The sequence below is a fragment of the Oryzias melastigma genome, linkage group LG15 (genome assembly GCF_002922805.2).
Source record: "Oryzias melastigma strain HK-1 linkage group LG15, ASM292280v2, whole genome shotgun sequence".
In the NCBI taxonomy this organism is placed as follows: Eukaryota; Metazoa; Chordata; class Actinopteri; order Beloniformes; family Adrianichthyidae; genus Oryzias; species Oryzias melastigma.
Genome location: NC_050526.1, coordinates 22278985 through 22303593, shown reverse-complemented (window position 1 = coordinate 22303593; position 24609 = coordinate 22278985). Strand labels below are relative to the sequence as shown.

The window sequence follows — 24609 nt, the reverse complement described above, 5'->3', positions numbered from 1 at the left end:
TCCCCCACTCTTCTTCACTGAGAGCCCTCACCACCGCCTGTACCCCATATTTTGATCCCACCTGCGAGGGCCCTATGGCCAGGCGTGTAACGTCCTGAAAGTCCCGACTTAAAGTTTATCTCCCATAAAACAGAGGACACCTCGTGCGTAAAATAGATGTTCATGCGCCACAGACCGTTTTAGGTATGTGCTCGAAATGTCCCCTCCACCGCATTGACCTAACATGCGCAATCTACTTTGCGCGTTAAGTTCCTATTTAAAAATCTGCAGGTTCTCCCTGCAGTTCCTGCAAATTTCCTGCAAATCCTAACTAAATTGCACGTGCATTTCCTTGTGTATACGAGGGAGAGACTTGGTGAATGTACCCCTTATTGTTTTAGTGTAAAAACACTTTTACGCATGCTTAAAATGCTGAAACATTGATTGAAAAGAGATGCAGCGCTGCTGCTTGAGCGCACCAGCAGAGCGCTGTTATCCAACTGTTGTCCCTGCGCGCACCCCCGTGCGAGTGTGTGAGAGTTGTTGGCACAATCTTGCTTATCACAAAGTTCAACGAGAGATTTCATTTATATTTTAAATACTTGATAAAAGCTAAAGTGGTGGATTTAAGCTCTTATAAAACTAATCCTGAATCCAAATAATAACGCGGGAGCGCGTAAAAGGAATGAAACAAATGCGCTGAACACAGTTAGTATGTGTTTGTGTGGTGTGGGATTGTTTTGTAAATATTTGTATTTAATTTGGGAATAAAAAACATTTTACCAATCATATTGGCCATATTCTGCATTATTGTTTGCGCTTTGGGTAAATTCGGAGCACCGATTGAACCGGTCACGCTGTTAAAGGTGACAATAATTATGTTTTTCTACTTTCCTCTTGACATTTTAATCAGATGTTTCGTTTGAGAACGTTTTGCTTCGTTGTGCCTGCATGCGCTTTTTATTCTTTCCAATCAGCAGCTGCGCCATGACGCGCAGCACCTGACGAGAGCACTGACCACCACCTAAACTCAAACTTTGAACCCCGAAGCTCGTGACACAAAAAAGTGCGCAGCTCAGGGATTACAATCTGTTTCTTCTTCAACTTTAAAAAAAATATTATTTCTATAGCATTGATTATATACCCTCGCCTTGCACGCTTTACTGAAGTGGTTCAATCTCGTACCCAGGCAGTTTTTACGTCTTTTATGGGCATATTAGTAGCCTAACAGAAGCATATAGTGTGTTTAATTATTGAAAAATAACAGCTTGATCCCAAGAAAAGCAAAAACAAATGGAAAATGGGTAACATAGTTTCCAAACGCCTGTTTATTTGTTTTTTTACGTACAAAAACAGACCAGCGAATGAGGAATGAGCGCACCTGCGTGTATTTGATGCTCTGAGTGATTGGAGGCTCTGAACATTTTAAAATATATGACATTTTTAACAATTAAATGTTTGTTTAGTGCTTTGGGATGTTGCTGACCCAATGTGAGGGGGACCCAATGAGGGGGTGAGACTCTGAAGGGGCAGCTTCCCCTTCTTTCCCCTCCAGATCCACCCCTCCCAAAACCAAAACATTTGCCTTCCTAATCTTGTCTGTGCTCAATAGTGGGCACTAACCCTTAATATTTGTTTTTATCATGACTCCAAAATAAAGGGTTTGTAAAAATATTCTAAGATTTTTTTACAGTTCATTTCCAAAAACAACTTTTCTGACAGTTTTCCTTTTAAGTGGAGACAAATGACTGCATAAAGTGAAAGTAAGATCAGCCCTGAAGACCATTTTGGGAATAAAAAAAGATTTAACTTAAAGTTTTTTTTAATGATCACCCATTTCATCTACTCATATCCCTTTGGGGTGTCCTGGCTTGTTGGACACACAATCACTCCCACACACACATGCACAATTGTCAAACATTTACTGAATTTCCATTTTAAAAAGTCTAAAACTGTTTTAATTGCACTACTTTTTAGATATATCACCTGTCTTAGAAGTTGACCATTAAATAAACCTGTTTTTATTCTATTATCTTTATGTTCTTCATCCATTTCATAGCAATTTTAGAAAATTGACATTTAAATTTAACGCTCAACGTTCAAGCATTGAAATGCTCTAATTTAACAATATGATATAGCATATCGTGTGTTTGGCTCCTGTTCTCTGACCTCATGAAGTTCTCATAATTCACTTTCACCAACCCAGTCCCTCCCCCAAGTCATCATTCACTCCCCTCTGACAGTAGATGTTTTCATTCTTTCCAAACAGGTGAGGGTGTCTCGTATGCGAGCTATCACTGTCAGCCTGGCAATTATGGGATTTAAGCTTTCAGAAGAAAGCCGGGGCCCCGAGGCGGGGTTTGCTGTGCAGTGAAACGGCCCCAGGGCCACCGTCTTTGCTGTGATGTGAAGTATGAGTCGGGATTGGCAGTGACAGACGCACATCCTGGCAGAGGAGTGCTGACAACAGGAGTGTGTCACACCACCGAGCCCCTCGGACATCCGCGTTAATCTTAGAATCACAACTTCTTTGGCAAATTGGAGAAATAAAAAACAATAACTGATAAGAGTTTTTGCTCAGCACTCATCATTTGTGCTGAGCACACAAAGGCACGCATTCAGGCACAAGACAGCCGCATTCCAGCTGTGGTATCACTGAAACACAAACACGAGCGTGTGTGCACACACTGCCGCGCATTCCAAGGGAGGCGTTGCGGCGTTGCTCACATGTTGCCTTGGCCCCCGCCGTCTGTGGGTCACAGATCCATGGTGAGTGACCACCTTTTTAGCTTCCCGTCCTGTTTGTTTTCCAAAGACAGCGTCATCAATTCTATAACAAGGGAGCAGACACAGCAACAACAAAGAGCACAAGACCTCCCTGCGCAGCCCGCTGACTGACAGGGCATGCATGCAGTAACAGATATCATTCATCTGTGTGGATGACTGCACCCCCCCCCTCCATTGCATGTTTTTAGTTGTGCAAATCCGGAAAGGAAAGGTCTCCCTTTGACATTTTTTGCACGTGAATGTACAGACGAACGTGAAGTTAAAGGAGATTCCAGATAAATCAAATGAATTCTCTCCAGTGACTATAGATTTTAACCTATGTTATCAGACTCGTCATCAGTAATGCCTCACTGCATATTTACATTTCGAGAGTCTCTACCATGCAGCTATGATGTTCACAACCTTTAACACAGACACAAACACATGCTCTCATCTATAGAGCTGCTCTTCGTCTCGTCCCGACTTGTCCACAGACCTAAATATATCAAAACGTTAAGGGAACTTTATTCTTTGCATTGATCGTCACTCTGAGAAGAGATAAAAATCCTCCTTCTGCTCACAATCAGATGGAAAATCATCTCACAAAACCTTTTTGTGGATCAGTTGATCAGCTATTTTGTCTAAACTTTTTAGCCATTCTTCTAAGGGGCTCCATTTGTTTTTCAATATATTTTTTTCTGCAGAGTAAAACATTCTCAAATGAATAGTTTTTAAAAGTAAAAAAGCATCTAGTAAATGAAAAGTAAATATAGAATATGCATATTTTTAAGAGGAATATCCAGAAAAGCAGTGGTGGAGTGAGAACATTTGACATGAAGGGCAGAAGACTGCAATGGTGGCAAATAAAAACAGTTAAATAAAAATTCCATTTTCAAACTTTTTCATTTACACGCTTCTTAAAGCATCTACAAAGCTGGATTGGATGATTTTGTATATATTTGTCCATAATGATACAAATATTGACTCAAAAATTGGGCCCCCTGTAGCTCCGCCCCTCCAGAAAAGCCACAACTTTTTATTAAACTCTAACATCTAAAACAGCTGCTTTAACTGTGATTTCTGTTCCAAACAGAATTACTGCTGTTTGCTAATAGACTTGTCGTGTTGTGCGTTTTTGTGTCCTTCGGGCCGTGCGGCTGGGTGGGACCACAAGCGCATGATTGATGTTGTCTTTTGGCTGACTCCAGCGCTCCTGCTTCAAAAAAGCGTTTATGCCGGGACACAAAGGCGGGAAGTGGAAGTCTTAGGTCTGAATTTTTACCCCAAATGCTTACCCGCTTGGCCTCCACTTGGTTTGTCTGGTATGATCCCAAACTGTTGTCTCCATCAGCAGGTAGAGATAATCTCGTTTTACTCTCCAGGACAAAAAGGTCAGAGGTCAGGACCAACAGCGAATCAAGATGCTGTCAAACTTCTTGGTTTGATTATTTTCTTCTTCTGACATCATTGTAGACATTTTAGACTATAGATATGATCCGTGGCTGTTCTGTGCAATTAAATAAAGTGTTTTAAATCCACTAGAGATCTACATTCTGGTCTGTGAAGCTCCGCCTCCTGCTGTTTCTTTATCTACACGGCTGAACCGACAGCAACACAGAGGATAACCTTATTTAGGTCGCATGTTTCCTCCCAAACCAAATTCCCAACACCATAGATCACACATATTACAGCCTTACATCCCCTTGTTAGCCTTCATATATACAAACACACACCTGCTGGAGCAAGGCTGTCCGGGAGAGAATTACAGCAGCCTAATTTATGAGACCCAAGGGAGGGTAAAGGCCAGCGGACCCAGACAGCCCTGACCTCACTTCCTCCTTGCAGGGTCTCCAAGTTCTTCAGAACCAGCTTTTCTTTCAATCTATCGCCTTTTTCTGCCTAATTAAGAGCTCTTTTCCCAAACTGGTCAACACAGCCAGCCCCATGGGGCAGCTGGAACGTGAAATATCGGGCGCTCTCGAAGCTGATAAGTGGGTGAGAACAGGGTTTTGGGTGAAACTCAGATGTGGCCCTGAGCTCGCCCCTGGCCTCCTCATTTCCTCCAGCGAGAAAGCGCTGTCATTCGTCAATCGGGCTCAGGCAGGGGCACAATAGCGAAGTCTGGGTCCTGGCTGCTCACACCATCGCACAAGCTGCTGATAAGACTCACCTTCCGGGACCTAGAAGAACCAAGGCTTCGCTGTAACACAACAGCTTGGTCCTCTGCCAGGCTCACTCTATGACCATGAAACGAAAGGAAAGGGAAAGTTTGTGATAGGCATCCTTGACTCTTCATGGCGTTGAACATCTTTAAATCACTTCAGGGACCTTCATTCTTTAATGGTTTCTTTATTTTCATAAAGTTGTAAAAAATTCCTGGAGAAATCTGATGTGTTAATTCTGAAAGTATAGCTTTTAGAGGACATTTAAAGATGTCATCACACTTCCCCCAAATCCCCATCACAGGATCAATTAAAGTTTTTGACTCTTGGGCTACAAAGAGAAAAAAATTGAAAGAAGGGTCAGATCAGGAGCAGATGCATGGAGTGTTTTGGTAATCCACTTCATAAGAGAAACATTATTGCTCCAATTTTGACTGAATATACCTCAACAGAAGATTTTTGAGTTTTTATTTCAATACTTTTGTTCTTGTTTGGTTGATGTCCTTCAGAGGTAAAGTTATAGAGAAATGCTGCGTTCATGTGGTGCTGGAATAATGGGAAAAATGACTCAAAAAACACCCATGAATGTTAGAAAAACAACAAATCTCCAACAGCACATGAATGCAGAATAACTTTCTGAACAAAAGTTAATGTATTTATAATGTGCCATCTATGTGGAGACACCAGAGTTACAGGCAAAACAAGACTTTACTAAGCATTATCAACATAAATTATTCTAGTTAGGCGGGCCAGACTGAATAGTTGAAAGGGCCGCATGTGGCCCCCGGGCCGTCCATTTTGCACTCCTGACTTAAATTGTTTGGATCAATAAATTGATCTGGAAAATTTTGGAAATTTCTAAACAAATAATGAATTTTCTTGAACTCCCTTCTGTCATAGCAGTAGATTCTCATTGATATTTGAGCTGAGAATCGCTACAAAATTATACTATTAAATACTCCGCTCCAAAACTATGAATTAAAAAAAAAAATGCAAACGTTTTATTTAGAAAATTTAAGAATTCAAGCACTACCTGATAAATAAATTAAACTCCTTTTGACAAACTCAATTTTAAAAATGTCTGTATGCATCAGAGTTTTATGATTAAAACAATTGAATTATTTACAAGTGTGTATGTATATTTCTTATCAATGTCATGACTAATTATTCTATATGTTCCTATCTTTGAGTATAATTGTGCTGTTTAGTCTTTTTTCTAACTGCTTAAATTCAACAATTTCCTTTTTTCTTATTTTATTTTATTTCTTCTTCTTAAAAAATCAATAAAATTCTCTAAGGAGAAATCCACCTATGGGTTTGAAAAATCAATGTTTAGTTTTCAAGTGAATTGAAGTGAAGATCGATTTTATACATTAATTGATTTTAACTTAAGCCATTAACGCACGTGCTTCAGACATTTTCATGCAGCAGCTGCTTAAAGACACACACTAAAATGTTGAATAAGAGTGACATTTTCTTCTTTAAACAAACTCCTTTTTAAACATTCTTGGCAGTGAATTCAGTGAAATGACAGAGAAATTATTGCAGGTTTTAAAACTGTCAGGAGCTCCTGCGCGCCTGCGCTGCGCTCCTGACCTTAATGCTTTTCTCGATGATTTCTAAGATGAAGATGATCTATGGTCAGCAGCTCCGAGGAGCTGCTTGACACTCTGCTAGAGTCTGGGTTTTGTTACAGGCAGGAAACAGACTCTTCCGCTGCGTAAACACGCGGCTTAACTTGACCACTTTTGGACTGGCGGTGACACGCGAGGACCGTGATGGTCAGCTCTGGGCTGGAGAGGCTACGTGCGCGTTGATCGCGTGCGCGCGGATGCTGAAAGCTGCAAAGCCATTAGGCGATTGAGCCTCTGATAGGGATGACGCTTTTAACAGCAATGTAAACAGAATTGGTACCTTTGTAAAACCCATTGATCCATCATAATTACTCCTAACACTGTGGATGGAAACTACTTTGAAAATTACTATTTATGTCATTTGTTATAAGAATCATTTAATTGTGGAAAACAGTTTTTTTAATAATTACTTAATAACCATCAACCTAAAACAAATGTATTTTAGGTTAATATTTGTGCGTAATTTTACTTTTCTCTTATTTTGTTTTCCTTTAAAAAGCCTCTCAGACTCCTGGCGTCTCACTTGGACACAGACTGGACGAGGATAAAGGTGTCCTGTTACACTGAGCTGAAACTTTAGCACTTCAAATGTCTATATTATAACATTTAAAAATAAACAATATTATTTAAAAGGAGGAAATTTTAAAAAATGTTTTAAAAATTGTAGTAAAAGACATACAATTTCAAATGAAATGTTAGCAATTACTTTAAAGCTAAAATATCTTTTCAGCAATAGAAGCTAAATGATTTATTCACTTTCATGTTTATTTCTTCCCCCAATAGACCAGAAAACGTTTGAAATGAGGTGAAATGTAATTTTAATAAAGAAGATACTTTGTTTTTAAAATAGTTTTCCATCTTTAAATGTTTAGATTTGGGACACATTTGCCTGTTCTGGCGCTTTAGTAGCAGTTTTTAAATGTCACATTTCCCTGTAGAGTTTATTAAAAAATGACTTCTCTAATTTGTTTGGCTAAATTTGGATATGGAGGAAATTTGAATAAAATGAAAAAGTAAAGTCTATTTTTTCCTTGGTTTTCCAACATTATCTGGATCCCAGAGGAGTGTTATCTTGTCCTCGGATGCTGAGGCAGGAAACCAAGATATGCGTAATCTTTAACCCACCGCTGCGATGATTCTGGTTTGATTTAACTCGTTCACACCTGCCGAATAATTCCATCTAGAAGTTTGCAGTTTAGTCGCAAGATAAATTATATTTTGCACACAGATAGCAAAAGCGGAACCTCTTTAAATTAGTAATAAAATGTATTTTTAAAAGCAAACTTACCTTATTTGTGCGTGTGGTTTCGATAGTGTCGGTATTATTTTATAAATGTCTTCCTGACGTGCAGGTATAGCTCCAGAGAGAAGCGCGCGCCGTGAGCCCCTCCCCCGATTCAGGACGTCACAAAACGACAGAGGACAGCATCTCAGCTGACCCAGCTCTTCCTCCAGACAACTGAATCCAGCCAACCACACAGGACCCTCCTCTCGTCATCTCTCGGCCCCCCAGTCATCGACAATCGGCCAGCAGAGAGGGATGTCACAGCTGAGTGAAAGCCAACCTTCGCTGGGCTGCGTAAAAAACAAGAAAAACGGCGCATTTTTCCAGCTTTGCGCGCTAACTTTTAACTTTTACGCGCCGTGAGGAGACTTTGAAGCTTGGAAATCTGTTTCCTGCTGGTGGCTACAATGATTCCGAGTCCGATTCTGGCTTCCTCCACCACGCCTTTTTCTGTAAAGGACATTTTGAAGATGGAGTTGCAGCAGCAGTCCCAGCAGCACCAGCTCCAGCTGATCTCCTGCCTGGGTCTCTCCGGGGCGCTGTCGCAGCCTGGAGCCCTTCCTAGCAAACCGTTGAGCTCTCATTCGCCGCCCTCCTGCATGCTGGCAGGTAGGGACAGTCCCAGTCCCATCAGCTCCTGCCTCTCGGAGAACGACGAGAGGATGTCGTACCTCAGCGGGCTGAGTGTGCAGGACCGCCTGGTGGAGTCGACTCTGCCGCTGGACGTGTTTGGCAACACGGCGCAGAACAACACGGAGGAACTCCGTCCAGAGACTAACCAAGAGATCCACAGCAGTGAGTATTTATTCTGACCGAGGAAAACAGGAGTTTACGCGCATGTTTAAACAGGCTAACAGTCCTATCAATATTACAAAGCAGAAAGTTAACAATCCAACTGAAAAAATAAAACCTTTTAATATTGTTTTGTTAGTTTTGCTATTATGGTACAAGTAAAGTAAAATACGCGCATTATTTGTAATGTCTAAAAGTACATAAACTTATATGAAAATAAATTTAAAAAAAAGTTAAGAACTAATAGTTCTTTATAAAAGTGCACGAGTTGCCTGCATGAGCTTATGGCACTTCCGGACTTTTCCAAGTTGTTTACGCAGAGATTTAACACCCATTCAAATCCATACTTGGAATGTAACTAATTTTAAATTTAAACTTGACTCAGTTTCTAAAAATAATGTAAGATTTTTTAACGCAATTGTGCCAAAAAAAAACAGTAATTTCTTAATTCAGTGAATTATTAATCTGTACAATAAAAGGGTAAATACATAATGGTAACTCTGTAACCATTTATAATTGTTATTATTATTATTATTATTATTATTATTATTATGTATTTTTTATTCAAAATTGTCTACATTTAATTTTTCATCCACAATTGAGTGATTCTGTTTTGCGTAAATCTAAATAAAACTAAATTGTAAACATAATACGAGTGACCTATTCTGACTAAGATTTTGAATGAAAACTGATGTATTTTGCGCATTATGGACTCATCTCAAACTCTTCTTCCACCTGCAGAGGGATGCAGCGCGCTGCTGCGGCCCGACTGTGAGGATCCAGACTCGGAGAAGTCCTCCACTAAGCAGCCGAGGACCAGGAGGAAACCCCGCGTCCTCTTCTCCCAGGCCCAGGTGTTCGAGCTGGAGCGACGCTTTAAGCAGCAGCGTTACCTGTCCGCTCCGGAGAGAGAGCACTTGGCCAGCTCCCTGAAGCTCACCTCCACCCAGGTCAAGATTTGGTTCCAGAACCGAAGGTACAAATGCAAGAGGCAGCGGCAAGACAAGACTCTAGAGATTGCAGGCCATCACCATCACCATCACCACCCGCCGCCCCCGAGGAGAGTGGCTGTGCCTGTTTTGGTCCGAGATGGGAGGCCCTGTCTGTCTGGATCACAAAACTACAACCCTCATTACGCAGTGGGAGCTCCAAACCCGTACAGCTACAGCGGCTATCCGGCCTACAGCTACAACAACTCGGCGTACACTAACACGTACTCTTGCACTTACTCCAGTTTACCCGCTCTTCCACCGACCCCCGCGAATGCATTGATGACCATGAATCTGGGGAATATCGGCGCACAGAGCCAAACGCAGGCTGCCCAAGGGCCCGGGGTCGCACCCTGCCAAGGAGCTCTGCAGGGGATCAGGGCATGGTAGCCCGAACTGAAGAACTCATCCCTCTGAAGCAGGGCAAATATAAGCTTATGGAACATAGCGCACGCAGGCTCATGAAGAAACACAAAAGAAAAGAAAGAACATTTAAGCACACATGTATGCGCGTTTTTCTTTGACCCACTTATGGAAAACTTTTTCAAACTGATGGCACGTGCTGTATGGAAAAATATATAAACAAGGAAAATCCTTTTTAATGCATTTCAATTGTAATGTGCTATTTCCAGTTTGTCAGAGTTGTAAATGAGCGTTATGGTGATTGATAATGTTTTCTTTTTTATTGTCGTTTTCAGCTTAAACACTGCGCGCTGTGGGTTTCACCTGAAGACTTTGTTTTTCATTCGGGTGACACTAAAAGCTCACAACTATGATGAAACACTAACAAGACTGAGTCTGCGTTCAAGTGGCAAAAGCATCAAGATGAGAAGAATTGCTCGTGGAATTAAAGGACGCAAACATCATGTCAAAAATGTTTACTTTGCTGTTTGTCTCTGCGCATGCGTTTGTCTCTACAATTCCCAGGAATTATTTGGGAGAAAATAAAAAAAAAAACTTTAAAATGTCGGACTTATTTATAACATGTCTCATCTTAAATGGTTAAAAGTTTTATTTTTTCCATGAGAAAATCCTCCTTGTGTCTAAGACAAGAAGCAGAGAGAATTAAAGGCTGTGTCCGGTCAGCGATGGACATTAACCAGACAACCAAGATCCTCGAGAATCACAAGACTTTTTGACCCACAAGTCATTCATAAATATTGCTGAGGGCACACTTATCAAGTACAGCACCAACAATAATTAAAGACAAACTATAAGTAAAGTGCAAATGCGCAATAATTACTGAAGATTTAGACAAATCCGTTCTAAAACACACGCTATCTCAGCTGGAGGAGGGCTTAAAACAAATGCCTTCACCTACATGGGACCACGCTATTAATGGAGATGAATGGCAGAGTAAACAGAGTGTTTGTCTGCTCTGATAGCCTCCCTGTCCATTTCCTCTGGCTACTGCGCTGCCGGTAGGACATACCTGGTGTCAGCTCTAAGTGCTGCGCAGTCACTAGTGTAAATAGAGCTGGCGACAGGACGGCGATGCCTGAGGTCGCAGCGGCTTTGCTGCGGCTGCACTGACAGGAGCTGGCGATCGCTATCGCGGCGTTTCCAAAGATAGCAGCTCAGCTGCTCATCGCTGCTATACAAGTGGGGAGTTTCCCAAAACAGAGAGGCCTAATGGCAACCGCTCAAGGAGCTCAGAAAAAGAACTTTATTCCAAATATAGAGGGGAAAACGTGCGGGGAGAAGCTGCTGGAAGGTGCCATGGAGCTACTCGGTTCTTTTATATAAATAAAAAACTTTTTTTCTCTCTCTTTTAGTTGATCATTGTGGTTTAGTTAAAATCCAAACTTTGCTAAAATGTCAAATTTAAATAAAAATAATAATTGAGAAACTGGATGTGTGCGTAAAGTTGTAACGTTCTGGGTTTGCTTGACGCACGTTGAAACATTTTTACGCATCAAGTAAATTCAAATTTTAAGTATCCCCTTGACTTTTACGCAAGTCTAAAAAATATATTTATCTTCTGTTATAAGACACGTATTGTTCTTCACCGTAGAAAAGAGCGTTGTCAGCTCAAACGTGAAGTCAGAAGGAAAGAATTCCATACATTTCGATCACAATAATGTCGGACTTTTTACGCGTAAAAACTTTTATGTTTCCAGTGCTGACATGCTTTGTCACCCTGAGCTGATTTAGCTCTGTAGAAAGCTAGAGGAGTTACTAAAACGAAAAAAATGTAAAAATAACAATAAAAATGAGTCGCTGCATTTTTCATCGCCTCTGCTCCACTTCAGGCTGGGATCGTTATTGAGTAATACTTGTCCGTTTAGGTGAGGGTTCGTGCGCAAGTGCTGCCGGTCTCACGCTCAACTTTGGAATAAACGCATCCTGGTCACATGGCGGCGCTATTCACCTGTTTTGTGCTAGTAATTTTCTCTGTAGAGTAGTTGGATTTCAGTGTTAAACATATAATATATATATATATATATATATATATATATATATATATATATATATATATATATATATATATATATATATATATATTCGGAGTCCCATACACCATTACATTTTTTAGAATACACTTAATAGGCTAAACATAGAAAGTAAAAGTAAAAGTCAACCCAGGATAGGACTGAAACCCGTGACAAAATATGATTTTAAGATGTCTACAGATGCTAAATTTCCCACTAAATCCCGTTTTTACGCACAGTTAACGCATGCGTCTTTTTACTTTCCACAAGACAATTTGCAAAAAATTTCTTTGTCTGGCGGTTTAGAATGCATATCCGAGCAAAAAAAAAATATATGCAGACTATATATTTTTTGTTATTTTTTCTAACGGCAGACTCTGAAATATCTGGTTGAAAATAAGAAAATGCACCCGTTAAAAATATATAGTTTTATTATTATTATTATTAGTAGTATTATAAGACAGGGTTAGGGCAAGCTGGTTTTACCAAGACATAATAGCTCTATTGTGCTCTGCTGGACACTCAGCAGGGTGACCGGCTTCAAGCTGGGCGGCGCGAAGGAGGGACCATGTAGTGAAATCAGCCTACAAGTCTTAACTTGGGCTGCTGCTGAGACAGACTGCTTGACAGCTCCTGATGCTCTCTGCTCACCAGCACACTTATTCACTACAACTGAATTAGAAGGATCAAAGAAAGCGGTGAGAATTTTCAAGTCACAAAGACTTTTTATTTTTTCCCCCAACGTCTCTTGATGCCTACCTGTACATCCTATGCGCGAGTGAGAAACCCTCCGCGCTCTCCTTGGGAAGCATGACATCAAGCTTTTCGCCTTTTTCAATCAAAGACATCCTCACTAGGCGTTACGCCCCAGGGAAGTCTGGTAGCACCGATGCAGAAGAACTGCGCACTGGGGATGGCAGCTGCATCCTTCCGGAAAGACTTACACCTCATCCAGGGGCGTCTCCAGGAAACCTCCGACCCCTTACCTGCAAGGAGGAACCCTTAGAGACTGAGGTCAAACAAGGTGGGGAGATCTTTTTTTAAAGAAATTTCCCGTTTGCATATGTTTACATGCATGACAACAGGGATGATAGGACATTGGATTTCTGCATCTTCAATAGATCCAAGCTTGCAGAAAATGATAAAACGAAAGAAGGTGCATCTTTACTTTAGAAAAAAGGTTAGATCTGAATTCAAACTAAAGAGGTTCTAAAAAAAATCTCAAAAATTCCCAACATTTTGAATTTTTGCTGTCACAAAAAATCATTTACACTTATTAATGTTTTATCAGTTTAATATATATTTCTGTGTTTATTGTTTTCTAAAAATGTGTTGTTTATTAAGACAATATTAATATCCCATCAAAGAAAAACAATATATAAAAAAGTAATAATTCTTATGTTCGCGTTCCCACTGCAGAGTTTTCTGCGGAGCGGGATGAGCAGCTCCAAAGCCAGGCGCGCGCAGTGGAAGAGGAGCGTCTCCAGCGCAGGGAGGCATGCTGCTGTCCCCGGGATGACCGCCAGCGCAGGCCGGGAACCAAGAAGCGCGCCAGAGCGGCCTTTTCTCACACGCAAGTGCACGAACTGGAGCGCCGCTTCAGCGCGCAGAGGTACCTCTCAGGCCCGGAAAGGGCGGACCTGGCGGAGGCCCTGAAGCTCACAGAAACGCAGGTGAAGATCTGGTTTCAGAACCGGAGATATAAAACGAAACGGCGCCAGGTAGCAGCCGAGGTGGCCGCACTGAACCCAACAAAGACCGTGTCCGTTAAAGTCCTGGTGAGAGACGAGGAGAGGCAGCAGCAGCGGGGGGCTGCGGTGCACCTCCCCATGAACGCGCCACTGTACCAGGAATACCAGTACTACCCCTACCTGCACTACTACTACCAGCCTTGGAGCATGGGCAGCATGCCGTGTGGAGTGATGCTGTGAGGGTCTCTGAACTTTGCTGCCTCTTATTCATTTTTTTGAATTCTCTGTATGATTCTGTGTAGCAATAGAAGCCTCGTTCCACTGGTTTTTAACACATGTATTCACCTACTTTTTAAATTTAACGTAGGGAATTTTAGTAAAAATTTCAAACGTAAACAAAAGGAGAATTTACTAACTAAAAATGCATTTAAAATCATTTAATCAGGACAGTCTTTAATAAAATAATTTCTTGTTCTAATCATCTTCTCCAACTTTGTTCTATTTAGTCACATATTTCCTGAGTTTGATCTTTCTTTTTAATTTTAAAGGATAAATTTCAATGTTTTTAACCATGTCAGACCTGGCGTCCACATGCATGGACATCACCTTTTGGGTTATAAAGTTAATTCTGCTTAACTGGAGTCCTGTGTATTTGAAGGGTTACTTCAAATTGGTTTTACAAAGTAAAAATCAGATCAAACCCAATTTTTGCATTTGGTGAAATTATTTAGAAAGTAGACTACTTTATGATTTAAACATTTTATCATCCTAAAAGAGACAAGATCTTACAGAAAGTTTGGTTCTGGTCCTGTGGAGCTTATTAAAACTAACATTGATCCACAGACTTCATTATTGTCACATCAGAACTAAGGTATGGCTTTAGTCATAAAAATTAATTGCGATATTCAGATAATTTACATAAAGTCTTTTTTGAAGCAGGTGAATGCACCTCCACTTTCAAAATAGCTGAAGGAAATCCAAAATAGCTATTAAGGAGAGATATATTAACTGTAAATGTATACATTCTGCAACTTTAAGTAATTCTGTTCTTTTTTCTTTTACACTATTTGCCAAAAATCCAAGATTTTATGAAGTAATACGTAGATTATAAACAAATCCTAAACTTTTACAAACTTCTTCTGAAAAAAAAAATCTTTAAAGGTACTGAGATGGAAACAATCTTTTTCATTTTAAGGACACTTTTTTGGTGATTAAACAAACTATTTTAACCTCAACGGACTTTGTATTTTGAGAATTCATGTATTTATCGCTCATCTTTTTATGTCAGAACTGGTTTGGGGGAAAAAAAAGATAATGTATACAAACACCCCAATATGCCAAATGTGTAGTGTGATTTTGTAAAGTTTGGACGTGAGCTCAAAGTGCTGTGTAGCTGTGCTGCATGTGTCAGAGAGGGTCAATAGACCGTAGAGGTGTTTCACCATCCAGCCATCCTGCACATGGAAGACATTCATCAAGCTTTACTCACAAGACTACACCCCTATGTTGAAAGCATAAACACAACTGTCACACTTGAAATAAAAACATAATTCATACACAAAGTGTCTGGTGTGGCTTCCCTCTTATCTGATAGTATTCACAAGCCAGACTGTGTAAAAATGTGTTATGTTAGCACTGCAAGCTTTAAGAGCAAAGATTTGAATCTAGAGCTTTTTTAGCAACCCAACCAAGACAAAATCAATTAAAAAATTGTTTTTTTTCTGTTACCCTGGGGGAGTAAAACACACAATGTTTTTGATCTACTTTAAACGTGTTTTATTTATGATTATGTTGTTTTTAGCCTAAATCTAAAAACCTGTTCTAGGGACATAGTTTCTGCAGAGCGGCAATAGTTCATTAGAAATTTGTCTTCCACTCATCCTTTTGTTTACACTCTCTCCCACTAGCTTACAACCCCTCACAACTCCAACCTAACATTACCGGTGCAACAAAAATGGCGAACAATATCCACCTGTAATGTCTTGAGTCAGATTAAATCTCGGAGAAGGAAAACAAAGACACAACCTACAATTTTATGTTTATTATAGGTCAATTTTTAAACTTTTAAGACTCTAATATCTGTTTTTTTTGCCTCTTACTGCACTAACTCTTTCATGTACTATACCAGTTTTTTTGCAATATGTGGTATTAGTGCAAAAACAAAACAAAACAAAACAAAACAAAAAACAAGTGGATATATTGGAACAAAGTGAGGAGGGGCCGATTTTAGCACATACATCACTGCTACAAGCTTTTTCCAACTGTGTCTGTTTCCTCATTCACAACAAAGAAATACTCAAAAATTTAATTTTAATCTTAATTTTGTTAAAACATGTCCTCCATGATCAGAAAAAATACCACAAGAACATGCTACATCACAATTGTCAGTGGCATGGATCTTTAATAATAATGTGTTACAAACTGTAACTTTTCAACAGTTAACAGGATCGTGTTAGCAATAAAAAAAACTGTAAATCAAAGGACATAAACACTGGAGCTCCAGGGTTTAAGGGTTAAAATCCAATATAAATGTATGTATGTCTTTTGGTTTTCTGCTTCTCTCTGGGCACAAATGAAATGCTCAGAAACTAAAGAGGCTCAACGTTTTCTTTATGTAAAACAGGTACTTAAGTTTCCCCTTTCCCCACGGTCTGCTTTTGCATGATTTATCACCTCTTGCGCTGTGGCACCGGCCCAAACCTCTCTTATCTCTCGCATCAAAACATCACTTCAAGTTATCGTAAGTGGTTGTGCACAACAGGTTTTCAGGTGGGAGGAAGGAAGGCACGTCTGATCTGAACTGTGAACTCCTAAGTCCGCCGAATCAACAGAAGTCAGTCACAGATAGTTGCGATTCAGGACTTTGTGACAGAACAGGAGACGGAGCTGCATTGTGGCTGCCAGGTATTCCCTTTTTTTCTATGAGCTCTGATTATTCACATTGTGCTGATGAATGGTTGGTCTAGTCATGGCTGCCTGCCGTGACTAGATAAGGTTTTGCTTTCACTGCGCCCTGTTTGTGATGTGAATTTCCATAGAAGACAAAGAAAGACGATGATAAAGTGAGTGTCACAGCCAGAGTTATTTGATGCAGATCCATAGGTGTTTCAGCACATTACAACTCACTTATGAGACGTAAAACCAAAAAAGCAAACAGTGTCTCATTATATCTAAAGTCAGTTTGCATCAGATTATTTGCTTAACTCAATTTTCTCGACAGGATAATACATTTTATTCAACAAGAATCAGCGTGGCAATCACCCTGCTACATGTTCTTATTTGCCGTTGTAGTACTTTTGTCACATTTTACAATAAGACACTTCTTTGTGCAAAAAGAGCAATCAAAAGTGTTGGTTTAGCAAACGACTTTGTTACAGATGCTGAAGAGGCTCTGCTTCGCCTTGTTAGCCGTCTGTCTTTTTGTGCGTCTTTATGTCTGCCTTTTTGTCAGTAAATCTGTCAGCAAGGTGCCAGAATAAAGACGCGCTCACCTCTTTTCAACTCCTTTCAATTCAATCTGGTTTCAAGCATAAATGGAAACAAAAAGGCTGGATGGAACAAAAGTAAAACATCAAACAGGAAATGGAAAACTTTGAATTCTGGTGGGCTTTGTTTTTATCAGAGACTGCTCTGCACTGACATCAGCTGGTTTAAACCCTGACATTTGGTGAGGTGAAATGTGTGCATTCTTTGAACCTTTATAGTTACATAAAATGCAAATGACTTTTTATTTCTTCACATTAAACAGAAATATATCTACATTTTTATCTTTTTTTCTAATCATAATGATAGTGAATATCCTATTTAAGGACCAGAACTGAAATTTGATTTTATGACAGGAACCTGGAGGTCAGTGGAAATTTGAACTACCTGCCTTAATGCATTTCCACCAATAAAAAAAGGTTAATTATGTTTTTGCTGTGCAGTAGTTAGTGCTCTTCCCTCATAGTGTAACAAGATGAGAGCTTTTTATTTTAATTGGACAAAAGTCCAAAAGCTAAGATGGGCAGCTAACACTGATTTCTGTTTCTTTTCTTTTCAGAAAAAATGTCAGATCCACACTAAATGGAGGTGGTCTCCAAGAGTGTCTGCATACAAATATTAGTGTGCAAGAACACTGAGGAAAACATCACAACTTTCTACTAAGACTTGGTGCTCCCACGCGTCCCAGATTTAACCATGTGAAGCCCACCATATCAAAGAATTAATAGAAAATTGAAATGTGTGGGGAATTAAGATGTTTTTAAACCTGTTTAATAAAAAACAATTAAAAGTTTTGCAATACTCTATTGTTCATGAAATATAGATAGTATTAATTATGATTGGTGGATGATTTAGTAAGTTTTTTGCACAACACAGTGTTAGTTTGAGTTACAAAAATGTTAACATGAATGTTTAGGAGGGGAAAAAAATCACTGTCTCAAATTTGATCCACACATTTTTTTTTAACATGTAGCAGTATCATAAAGACTAAATTATAGACAAATGTTGCATTCTTTTAATACAGCAAGTAGTCATATTAAAAAAAACAATAGATAAGTTATTTATTTTACTTTATTTTTGTTCAATTTTAGATCTTACAACAACAAAATATATCACACTGATACAAAAAATTTAAATAAATAAATAATAATAACATAAACAATTGAAAAGGTAAATATACACAAATATAACAAGGAAAAAATAAAAAAATAAAAAGTGTACATAGAAGTGTACAATATTGGTCAATGTTGATCTGGAGTTTACTAAATTTATTTATTTACTATTGCAGATAAGTTATTTTTTACCAAAAACTTAAAACATTTGTAAAACTTTTTTCCCACCAGACGATTTTGAGATTTCATAGAGGCAGCCATTTTGAAAAGAGCTTCTACTGCCCCCAGTGGAATAATAATAATCCACTAGAAGGCAGAAGACATGGGCCAAATTATATACAATTTGCTTTTTGATGAAAGTTTGGACCATGCTAATGAGACGGGGTCTCAGTAATGTGTGTATCGAATATGATACAAATGGGTTAAACCAAAGAGATGAAACGATGAGAAATCAGATTTGAGATACTTCAACAATCATAAAGAGGGTTATTAGTTCAAGTTACACATTAATGAAGAAGTTTTTTTATTATTTGCCTCTGTGCTTTTTGTTAATTAAAGTTAATTAAAGTAAATAAAAAAAAAAACAAAATTTTTATCAGAAAAATTCAGTACAAAAATAAGTAATATTTTCTGATTTTGAAACCTTTGACATTTTCCTTATGTTTATTAGGGGTAGATCATTTCACCAAAGGGTAAACAGATCAACATTTTCCTTTATTTTGTTTGTCACTTTCCCTCTGGATGAGTCCTACTTTCAGAGCAGAGGAGTTTCAAAAATTCTGATTTTCAATCACAAAAACAATTATTTGTTTGTGTAAAACCATGAGTGGCCTTTTGCCATAGGTTTCTGGTTCAAGCACCACTTCTTAATGTGGAAGTGGATTTGAGACGGTGACACTGTGTGACTCATGCGAAGACAGTAAGTTGGAGTTCATGTTTTCTATTAATAGACTTACAAAGTAGAGAAGGAGAGAAAACAAAAAGAGTCAGACAGACTAACAGACGAGCGTGTTTACCCACCTCTTTGGACTGCATCACCTTACATAACACTAGTTTAAAAAGTCTGATTTCAACAATGCTTGTTGATTCCAGTGGAAACAGGTAATATCCTGTTGTGTTTTTTTTGTAGCTCCAGAACTTTTTCAGCTGGGAGGAATGTCTGAAGAGGTGGAGCTGCCACTCTGGTGTGCAGCGCAGCAGAGGCAGCCCTCATCTAATCCATGCATGACTGTACTTTCAACATACACACTGACAGAGAATGCGTTCAGTACTCCCGAGCAGCAATTACACATTCATATCCGATGCGCCTTTTGTAAGAGGTATCAACCTCCCTGAGTTCTTGTTGATTTAAACGCGGCATCTATACAGAACAGCTGCATGCACCGCGTCTGAACGAAAGGATTTAGAGCTCACGCGACAGGGAGAGGCTTTCCTTTTCACCAGTCTATTCAGAAACTCCACCAGCCCTTTACTACGGCTTAAAAATCAGCTACATGTTTGACTTTAGGGGGAACACAGAGCAGCGGTGTGTGTTGCAGACTCAGGTCAGGACTCAGGAAAGACCGAGGTCATGGCTAATACCCCTGTTTAAAGACAGATCCGTGACCTTTTGACCTCAGCCTTGTCTCTTTCTTGTACACACACACACACACAAACTGGAAGTAATCCCACCCAGAGGACTCTTCAGGCTAGTCCCTGAAACTATTAGCAGATAGCATCAGTGCATGGTGGAATGTAAACATTTACAGTAAAGCTAAAAGAACATCAACTCCCCCTGGGGGAGACACATCTATCACACAGCAACCTCATCAGCTCGCATAAACTCTCCCACTTTCAGGAGGAATTAGAGGTTTCACCTTTATGCTCACTTTCATTTGATAACAACACATACTGTTCAGATAAGTAATGTTACTTTGTGTGATCACGCCGTATTCATGCTGGACACTTCTAGCTCGCTTAAAGGGAACCAAAGTTTGTTTAACACAATAATCCAGAACAAATTTTCAATCTGAGTACACTCAAGTGAATCCTGGTCAGCTCTCTGACCCATCATTCAAGGTGGGGTTGGTTGTTTCCAATCGGTCTGAGCTCTGGCTTGCTCTAACTTTCCTCAATCAATTTGAAGCAGAACAACTGGACCAAAATGGCTACCGTTCCCGGGCTTTATGTGATGTAAAAGGAGTAGTGGCAACAGCAACTCATTAAAACAACTTTTGATGTGATACACATTGCTTCTCACACTGTTTTCCACGTACCATTTTAGCTGTAGCGTCCTCAACGACCACCTCCACCATCCAAGTGTTGTACCCGACATTGATTCAGACATTCAAAATTGGCTAGCAAAATATAAAGTTTAAATAAGTGAACTAGGAGGCAAGAAGACTTTGATTATTCGTTTTCTCATTGCTTTGTCCCGCCCTCGTAAGTCCTGGCCAATAACTGAAGAGATCTTCAGTCACGTGGTCTTGTTAACAAGCAGGAAAGTCTGCAGTCTGACTACAGACCAAACGCAAGGTTTAGGACTTGATCAGGAGGACAAATTTAATTTTCTGGTTTGAATACCCCCAAGAGGTTGAATTTAACAAACATTAGATGACTCAGCAAGTTCTTGTGGTTCAGGTGACAAAACCTGCTGATTTGAAGCTAATTCATGCTAAGATATAACACAAAAGAGCTGTGTATTTGAAAATGATGCATCATGCCATGCTTGCATCTGCAGATGTCGGAGTTTGGGTCATTGCAGGGAGTTAGAACAATAGACTGGACCCATCAATAGCGTAAAAAGAGCGTATATATGCTTTTATGAGTCTCAGTTCAACATCCTCTGCAATACGCGTTCATATTCTTATATATACGTATAGGCTTCCGGGTTCAAAACTCTCATCCCCACACGTTGCCATGTGGTTTGTATGTACCTTTTTTGGCATCAATGTACGTCCACTGTGTTGAAAGCAAAACCAGATCGAACTTTGGCCAATCAGAGACTTGCATCATGCCTTTTCATTCACGGAAGTTCCAACCATTTGAAAATTGATCATGGAGGACAAATGACTACTTGTGGTTTGCACCTACAGAAATGCTACGACACCATGTCTGTCATATGTCGAGTTAGAGCTCTTAAAGGAAAAAGCCTGGAGCAAGATTCACAAGAATTGCACCACTTTGGCATTTTGCACCAAGCCTGTAGGTGGAGGATATGTGCTAGCATCAGGTAGATTCAACAGCCAAATGTTGCCAAAATTATCATTTAAGCTGAAACTATTGTACAAAAAAATGTATATTATATGCTGGATTTTTATTTTTTGTAATTGTAGAATTCATGCTTTGCATTGATATCCTGCTGAAACTTATCATAGAGTTAATCAGGCTTTTCACAACAATCTTCTTAATCTCATTATTCTTAGTCAGTCTAATATTTTTAAACAATTACAACTATAAACAGAAATATTTGAAATATTTCCCTTTGGGAGTGTCTTAACCGTTGACTTCATCCAAACAACAGAAAACCACAGAACTGAAACCTGAAAACAGAGCAGCAAATTCTCTGGAGCGTTTCCAGAAATAAGTGATGAAGCTCTTCAATCTCCTTCATGATCTGATGTTTCTGCACGCCACTTCTCACTCATTTGGTTGTTTTAAAATTAATATTTATCCTTCATAAACCTTTTTCAAACAAGGAAGTTTCACAGATAAGCCGTACAAACCTTACGGGAAGCTTTAGCTTCTCTTCGTGAGAACAAGATTACAGTACTCCAGCTGCAGGAATTGCATTGTCCTGAAATTTCAAAACTTCAATTTTTTCTTCCCAGAAGACTGTTGGCATCTAAGTTTGATAAAACATTTAAAAGTTTCAGCAGCTGAAGCAGTAAAAAAATAAATAACCTACTAATGTAACAGAATCCTAAGTAGAACTATTATGCATCTAAATACAAAACGTCTGCATGGGTTTACTTTATTCCCAAAATCGTATCTTAGAAGGACTCTGTATTTTATGTTTTTTTAATAGTTTTACTTAGAATCTAGAAATTTGTTCTGCTGATTCTGACATTTACTCAGGATTCCTACAAGATTTAATTTGATATATTAATATTTTTTTATTGGTTTAGTCCAAGCAATCAAAACAAAGATGATCAGTCATGAAATAATTGGAAAACAAAAATTAATACACACACACGTGTGCATACATAGACATGTAAATGATGTTGTTGTAATTACTCTAGTCTAGATCATAAATAACATGAAAAAAAATCTGTTAGTATATATATATATTGTGGTTTGTATTTTTTGTGTTTCATGATACTTGATTAAGAGACTGTCTTTTAGTGGGTTAATCTGCAGCCTTTTATATATTGAAGTTTCCTGGACAACTGGTTCCACATGACCCTCTAGTGTTTATAGTATAGGAAAACATATTTAAAAAAAATAAAGAAGTCTGCTTAGCAAACACTGTAATTTTGAAATTCTTTTTCCCCTAATTAACCCTTTAAGTATTCTCCTACTATTTTTCAAATATTTTATTTTTAATTCTGTTTTATGCCAATAAAGCTTGTTAACCTCATTATTTGGAACATTTGTGATGCTCTCAGCCAGCTTCCTGTTTTGTTTTACTAAAAGAAAAAAACCTGCAAAAATATTTTTTTCCCAGAAAGACTAATTTTATTCACTCAATTAAGTCATGTAGACACTTTTAAGCTAAAAAAAGTTCTTAAATTAAATTAAATTAAGGTAAATTATATTTATGTCTATGTTTACTGTTCCAAGTGAGATTTTTTTTTGCATTTGGGGCTATTTTTGATTTTTATTATATGTAGTTTATTCAGAGTTTTTACAACGACAGTGTATTATATACAGTTTGTTTCCATAGTTTTCCACATTAGTCATCTTGAAAACTGTACATATTTTAAGACAAGAACTAAATTGCTTTGAATCATTTTCCAATAATTATTATTTTTAATCCTATGTTGTACTAATATGCCAATTACTCACCGAAAACAATCGTGTAAAATCTCTAAGCTGATGGTTTATAGTGTCCATGACCGAAGCATTTACTTGTTTTTTTGAACAATTCTTTATTGTATGGATGCACTGAGCGCTATAGGTGAACAGGAAGTTTTGTCTTCCCTTGACTCCTCTCAGCTCCCGTCTCCCCCACACATGCTCAGACGGACCAGCGCTCCCCCAGATCCGTACAGAGGAATCCAAATGTTTTAATTAGCGGTGATAAGCCGAGACAAGGGAAGCACTGAGCCGCTCTGACACACACACAGACTCCCATCTCCTATCTGTGGGCTGATAAAGGAACTACTCAGGCCCCACTTAGGGCCTCTCAACCATCCCTCATCCTTCTACACCTCCAGTGGAGGAAACCCTCATCATTCCTGAGGGAAACAAAACATCTCCAAAAGTTTTAGAGAATCTCATTTTGTTAGTTACCATCCCAACACTTATTGTGTCTTGCTGGATAAAGAGTGCTTGGAGCTGTTTTGACATTCCCCTTGTCTAGTGTCTTAGTTTTTAGCTGTTTTTTTTTTCTTTAAATCCAAGTCATTAGCTTTAAACTCTTGATGTCTATTGCTGCAAAAATGCACCAAACCTCTACATGAAAGCAGAAACATAAGAGACATTTTTTTTTGCCATAGCTGGAAATAAATTTAGGCATTAAGAGGTTGATTTTTCTCACTCCAACTAAAGAATTAAAATAATTGAGAAAGAAAATACATCTTAATGTTTTATATATATATATATATATATATATATATATATATATATATATATATATATATATATATATCTTGGTCTAGATTAGTAAACTGAGGCTCCGAGGTCACATTTGGCTTTTTCTGCCGTAATTTGTGGCTTTTTGGCTTTGAAAAATATTAGTTAGGAAGTTAGTTGACACAGGATGTGTTTTATTTTGAAAGGACCTTGTGTGTTCTGCTGTCCAAATTAAACATATATAAATGTAATAAACAAAAACGCTATTATTGTGTTCATTTATTGTAAATATTTAAAAGTTTAATAAAAGACTTTATTGTTACAAATTGTATTTAGTTCTTGTTGGGTAAGAAAGTGGTCCAAATGGCTGTTTTCACGTCTCCGACTCCTAATCTAGATGAGTGGTGGTGATAATACATTGCAGAGACAAATTACATTTGATGTTTCACAAATTCTGACAAAAATCTGGACAGAAATGATTATTTTGATGATCCTCAAAGCCTCCATGTGTGTCTCCAGTGACTGCATGAATGCCTCAGCTGGATCGACTGCAGCTCCAAGGCATTGCC

At 38.7% G+C, this 24609-nt stretch overlaps 2 protein-coding genes and 1 long non-coding RNA gene across 3 annotated transcripts; all 3 read left to right on the top strand.

Moving 5' to 3' along the window:
- Positions 1 to 8013: 8013 nt before the first annotated feature.
- On the top strand, positions 8014 to 10564 carry nkx2.3 (NK2 homeobox 3). Its single transcript, XM_024297698.2, has 2 exons — positions 8014 to 8621; positions 9360 to 10564. Exons 1-2 carry the CDS (start codon positions 8234 to 8236, stop codon positions 9995 to 9997), a joined length of 1026 nt encoding a protein of 341 aa, XP_024153466.1. The 5' UTR covers positions 8014 to 8233; the 3' UTR covers positions 9998 to 10564.
- Positions 10565 to 12634: 2070 nt separating this feature from the next.
- nkx3.3 (NK3 homeobox 3) lies at positions 12635 to 15292 on the top strand. The gene is made up of 2 exons (XM_024296505.2): positions 12635 to 13063; positions 13459 to 15292. Exons 1-2 carry the CDS (start codon positions 12850 to 12852, stop codon positions 13968 to 13970), a joined length of 726 nt encoding a protein of 241 aa, XP_024152273.1. The 5' UTR covers positions 12635 to 12849; the 3' UTR covers positions 13971 to 15292.
- Positions 15293 to 16211: 919 nt separating this feature from the next.
- LOC112161366 lies at positions 16212 to 18557 on the top strand. The gene is made up of 3 exons (XR_002921864.2): positions 16212 to 16353; positions 16492 to 16634; positions 17773 to 18557. It is a non-coding gene; the product is annotated as an uncharacterized LOC112161366 (long non-coding RNA).
- The last annotated feature ends 6052 nt before the right edge of the window (positions 18558 to 24609 follow it).